General features: G+C 42.1%; 1 protein-coding gene across 1 annotated transcript in view; it reads left to right on the top strand.

Annotated features, from left to right (window-relative positions):
- Positions 1–37: 37 nt before the first annotated feature.
- CD160 (CD160 molecule) overlaps positions 38–6,241 on the top strand; it is a 78,143-nt gene continuing 71,939 nt past the window's right edge. The window contains exon 1 of the mRNA XM_006899540.1: positions 38–238. Coding sequence (XP_006899602.1) covers positions 38–238 — 201 coding nt within the window. The remainder of the gene's footprint in view (positions 239–6,241) is intronic.

The following is a 6,241-nucleotide window of genomic DNA, read 5'->3' as shown; positions in this document are numbered from 1 at the left end:
TGGAAGCACATAGGCGTCGAAAACACTCGCTTCGGAAATGTCCCTGACAGCAACTGCCTCTACTATATTTCGGATTACGAACTTCTTAATTGCCTTGTCTTTGGGCACGCACCGGGCGCAGTTCGTGCAGCGAATAGGCTGCACGTGGCCGCGGCCCTTTTTGGCACGACCATTGTTTCTCCTTTTCTTCGTAACTCAGCAGCAGTACTCAAAGAGAATGAATTCTAAGAAGCAACTTGTAAGTTTTAAAAGGCATGTGTTTATAGCAGGCTAGTCAGTATGGGATACCAATTTGTTTGTTTCAATTAACAGATCCAGCCCTAGATGTGTTAGCCAGTCTATGCCAGAAAATTTAGAGGAAAGTTGTCGGGCCAATGAATTGAAAGAGATCTATATTTATTCTCATTCCCAAAAAAAGGTGATCCAATAGAATGCGGAAACTATTGAACAATATCATTAATCACATAAAAGCATATTAGCACTAAAGATCATTCAAAACCAGCTAGTAGATAGATAGGGAACTGCCAGAATTTCAAGCAGGATTTAGAAGAGGCTGTGGTACAAGGAATATCATTGTTGATGTCAGATGGAGCCTGGCTGAAAGTATACCAAAAGAATGTTTATTTGTGCTTTATTGACTATGCAAAGGTATTTGACTGTGTAGATCATAACAAGTTGTGGCTGACATTGAGAATAATGAGAATCCCAGAGCACTTAATTGTGTTCATGCAAAACATATACCTGGACCAGGAGGCTGGTGTGTGAACAGAGCAGGAGAACACTGCATAGTTTAAAATCAAGGAGTTTGTCAAGGTTGTATTCAATATCTGTTTAATCTGCATGCTGAGCAAATTATTCGAGAAGCAATTCTATGAAAAGGAATGTGGCATCAGGATCAGAGGGAGATTCATCAATAATCAGCATTATGCAGAAGACACAACCTTGCTGCTGAAAGTGAGGAGGACTTGAAGCACTTGTTGCATATCATCAAGGAATGCAGGCTTCAATGTGGATTGTATCTCAATGTCAAGAAAACAAAGATTCTTACCACTAGAGGATAAGCCACATCATGATGGATGGAGAAGAGATTGAAACTGTCGATTGAAACTTCATCTTACTTAGATCCACAATTAATATCCTTGGTACCAGCAGTTAGGAAATCAAGAGACGTATTGCACTGGGAAAGTTTTCAGTTAGGGACCTCTCCAAATTATTGACAAGTAATTATGTCAGTTTAAGAACTAAGGTTGGTCTGATTCAGGCCGTAGTCTTTCCAATGACTTGGAGAGCATACAATGAATAAGTATGACAGAAGAAGTGATGCCTTTGAGCTGTTGTGTTAATGAAGAGCACTGACCATCCCATAGACAGCAAAGAGAACAAACAGGTATATCTTGGAGAGGGTGCAGCTGGTATCCTTTGGAGGCAAGAATGATAAGGCTTTGCCTCACATGCTTTGGATAAGTTGCTAGAAAGGGCTATTCCTTGGAAAGGAACATGAGGCTAAGAAAGGTAGAGGGTCAGTGAAGAAGAGGAAGACCCTCAACCAAGAGGATTGACACAGTGACTGCTTCAATGGCTTTAATGTGTCAGGAAGTGTAAGGATGGCACAGGATAGGATAGTGTCCAGATCTGTTTTTCATAAGGTCACTACAAATCACACTTGACTCATAGGCACATAACTGTCAGTGTGATTTAATGGCCTTTTCTCACCATACTAGACACTCAAAAAAGGAAGGAGAAAGTAGCAATTTATATCTCAAGTTGGAGTTTGGTAAGGTTAAATACAAAAAGGCTAAGAGAATTTCTATATTTACAATGAGCAAGAGTTTGGATATGATGCTGTGGATGAAGTAAATATGAATTGACAGATAAGAGAAGCCGGGGGTAAGGGGAGGGAGCAGGGAGTAATGTCCCCCAGAATGGCTTAGCAAGATGAGAGGAGGATGGGATTAAAGACCGTTGTAAAAGTTAAGGGGGTTAGGGAGCTCTGGTGGCCTAGTGGCAAGAAGCTGCACTGCAATCCCAGAGGCATGCAGTTCAAATCCACCAGATGCTCTGCTGGCATAGGAGGGACAATCTCCTCCTGTACCAGTCAGATACGATTTGACGGTAAACACACACAATAAAATAATAAAATAAAATTTAAAAAAAGTTAAGGGGGTTATGACTTCATTGAAAAAAGTACCAATTAGTGATTCTGACATTACGCATGTGGAAATGAGAAAAGAAATCTTAGAGAAACTGTAGTACTTCATCCCACCAGGGAGAAAACATGTGGTGGCCTATCATGATTTTTCTCACCAGCCTCAAAGACTTGGTTATTATGATCTAACGCAGGGACGAAAGATCATTCCTGATAGACTAGCAAATCACAGGTAAGCCTTCCAGAAGGAGAACTCACCCTGGGTTGGGGGTGGGGGAGAAACCATTGGAATAACAAGAACCTCTTAGTGAGGCTATTTGGTAGATGTACTCTTCTTTTTTACTTTTTTTTTAATATACATTATTAGATTCTCTACAGAAGAGAAAACTATTTTAAAATAAAGATGGCTTAGTAGAAATAAAGATAAGAAGGTATGGTATATGCTAAAAGTTGGTGATATTTTATCTCAGGGAGCTATGATGGCTTAGTGGTAAGAAATTGTGCTGCCAAATCTAAGGTTCATGTTTCTAATCCATCAGCTGTTCTGCAAGAGAAAGACAGGCAGTCTCCTCCCATAGGATTTACTGCCTCTGAAAACTTGCTGGAGAACCACCTAAAAGTTGGTTCTGACTCAGGTACATAACAACAACATTGCATCTGAGTTGGTATTGACAGATGTCTCCAGCAAGGAAGCAATAAAGATAATTTTGTTTCATCACTCAAAAGCAGTTTGCCAAAGGGAGCCCAGCTGGCTTAGTGGCAAGAAGCTGCACTGCAATCCTGAACGTGCATGGTTCGCATCCACTAGATGCTCTGCTAGAGAAGGAGGGGCAATTTCCTCCCGTGCCAGTCAGATCTGCCTGGAGGGTACACAACAAGGAAAAGAAAAAAATAATTAAAAATTTTGCCTAAAAGAGATCTTTATCTTTATTATAGATAATGCTAAAGAGCTTAGAGCCACCTGGATTCTTCCTTTGAAAAGCAAGACTTGGACAACTTCCAGCACTCAAGTATTTTTACTGTCATAATAGAAAAACCAGATGCATAGGCTAGGTTTCGAAGAGGCCATGGCACTAGGGACATCATAGCCAACGTTAGATGGAGCTTGGCTAAAAGCAGAGAGTAGCAGAAGAATGTCTGTGTTTCATTGACTAGGCAAAGGCATTTGATTCTGGATCACAACAAATTGTGGTTAACTGAGAAGAAAGGGAATTCCAGAACACTTGATTGTGTTTAGGTGAAACCTATACTTGAACCAAGTAGTAGTAGAACAGAGCAAAGAAACACTGCACGGTTCAGGACCAGGAAAGGTATGCATCAAGGATGCATCTTATCTCTATATCTTTCAATCTGTACGCAGAACAGATCATTCAGGAGGCTGGCTTTATGAGAGAAATGAGGCATCAGAATCTGAGGAAGTCTCACCAACAATCTTTGCTTGCTGAAATTGAAAGGACATGAGGCATTTGCTGCAGATGGTCAAGGACTACAGTCTTCAATATGGGTTGAAGCTCAACATCAAGAAAACAAAGATTCTCATTACTGGGCCAATTAGTTTCATGATGGATGGAGAAGAGGTTAAGATTGTTGGTAACTTCAGCTTACTTGGTTTCACAGTCAACACTCTTGGTCAGGAAATCAAAAGACAAATTGCATTGGGAAAATCTGCTCTCTAGAGGGACCTCTCTAAAAGTACTGGAGAGCGACAGTGTCAGTCTGGAGACTAAGGTGTACCTGATCTATGCCATGGTCTTCGCAATTATTTCCTATGCATCTGAGAGCTGGACAATAACTAAGGATGATAGAAGCCGTCTTTGAGTTGTGGTGCTGGAGAAGAGTACTGAACATTCCATGGATTGCCAGAACAAGCAGGTCCACCCTGGAGAGTGTGAGATTGGACTGCTCCCTGCAGGTAAAGTATTTTGAAGCTCCAGCTCGCATACTTTGGGTACATGGCCAGGAGAGACTGGTCCTTGGAGAAGGTCATCATGCTTGGAAGGGTAGAGGGACAGCGCAGGAGAGGAAGATCCAGGATGAGACAGATTGATTTAGTAATTGGAAGAATGGTATTAAGTCCGTTGGAGACAATGATTGGCTCAGGATAGGACAGGTTTCAGAGCTAAAGTACAAAGGGTCGCTATGAGTCACAAGTGACTCCATGGCACATAACAGTAACATTAAATAAACAGAACCCTCAATATACTTTTGCTAAGGGTACTCTCCTATGATGCCAGTTAACTGCTTGATCTTTGGCAGGGTGAGATTTCAAATGCAAGAAAACTCTGAAGTACATACTATGGAGAATTATCTAGAGTGGAATGATCCTAGCCCAGGGAGTTGTTTTTATTTCTCATTTATGATGAGGAGTGGAATTCACTTATCTCAAGGGTACTCAATGCCCTTCCTGCCCTCCAGCCCCCATAAATGAGACTTTGGGCTAGAGGTCAAGGTGCATCCTGTTTCCCTTGCTTATCTTCCTTTGAGTTCTCCAAGTTGGGGGAGAAATAGAGCCCCAGGAGTAAGGGTGCCTTCCTGACAGAAGGAGGGGATCTCCTAATTATCACTTTGCTTTACAGGATATTTTGAACTTGCATTTCCACCCACTCACTTTCTTCATGTGATACCACAATCCTGGACCCATTAACCAATAAATCTGGTATGCACCAGCTCACATTGAGCAAGGTCCACTCAGGATTAATTGTATTTACTTGTCAATTCCTGGAAAGCAATTCCACATTCACCATGTTTCTGATGTGACTGAGGACAGCTGAAACTGTCCCCTGCCATTGGTGGGAAGGCACAACTGGGCTTGTGCATACCTTGACATTGGTAATCCAGCCCCAACTGTGCCTCTCAACCCATTGCCATCCAGTTATTTCTGCCTCCTAGAAACTCCAGACATCTCAGCAGGGCTTACAGGGCTGGATTCCCACATCTTTCTCGCAAAAGCAGCTGATATATTACAACTACCACTAGCAGTCAAATACTTAACCACTGTACCACCAAGGCTTCTTTTAGTCATTTCCAAGCAAGCAGAGTCATCAAATCAGTTACTGAAAATTCATTCAATTAACAAAAGCTCAGGGAGCTCTAGTGGCCCATGGTTAAGGGTTGTGTTGCCAATCCTAGGGCTAGAATCCATCAGCTGTTCCAAGGAAGAAAAATGAGCAATCCCCTGTGCAATTTACAGGCTCTGAAAACCTACTGGAGGGTCAATTAAGAGGCAGTTCCAATGTGGCAGCACATAACAGTGAAAGCTCGGACTCCTTGCTAGGGTATTATCAGCACCATGCAGGTCCACATGTCTGCCCCTCACAGGTACCAAACCAGTCTGTGGTCATCTGCACTCCACCTGCCCTTTGCCCAAGTACCTTCTCTGCCCAGAACATATACTCTGATTACTTATTCCTATAAGGTCTAAGTCATTTTTCCCTCCCAATAGAACCAATCCAAGACCTACCCAATTTCAAGGCTCAGTTCTGATTTTCAAGATCCCTATTGTCATTGTTGAGTGAGAATGTCTATTTGTGTTTTATGGAAATGCAAAAGCATTCTACTTAACAAACTATGGCTAACATTGTGAAGAATGGGAATCCTAGAACACTTAATTATGCTTCTATGAGACCTATACCTAGACCAAGAATCTGTTGTCCAAACAGATCAAGGGAACACTGCATGGTTTAAAATCAGGAAAGATGTGCATCAGGGTTGCGTCCATTCTCCACATCTATTCAATCTGTGTGCTGAATAAGTCATATGAGAAGCTGGACTCTGTAAAGAAGAATGTGGCATCAGAATTGGAGGAAGAGTCATTGAAGACTTAACAACCTGCATAATGCAGATGGTACAACTTTGCTTGTTGAAAGTGAGGAGGGCGGGGAGCTCTGGTGGCCTAGTGGCAAGAAGCTGTACTGCAATTCCAAAGGTACACGGTTCAAATCCACCAGATGCTCTGCCGGAGAAGGAGGGATAATTTCCTCCTGTACCAGTCAGAAGAAATGGAACGCATAAATATTGACATATTAGGCATTGGAGAGATGAGATGGACTGGCATGGGGCATTTTGAGTCCAGATGACCATCTGGAGATGAAAAGA

This window comes from Elephantulus edwardii, unplaced genomic scaffold, assembly GCF_000299155.1.
Source record: "Elephantulus edwardii isolate Elephantulus edwardi_28Jun2011 unplaced genomic scaffold, EleEdw1.0 scaffold00260, whole genome shotgun sequence".
NCBI classification, from domain to species: domain Eukaryota; kingdom Metazoa; phylum Chordata; class Mammalia; order Macroscelidea; family Macroscelididae; genus Elephantulus; species Elephantulus edwardii.
Note: the sequence above shows the minus strand (reverse complement) of the source record. Positions and strands in the feature narration are given on the sequence as shown.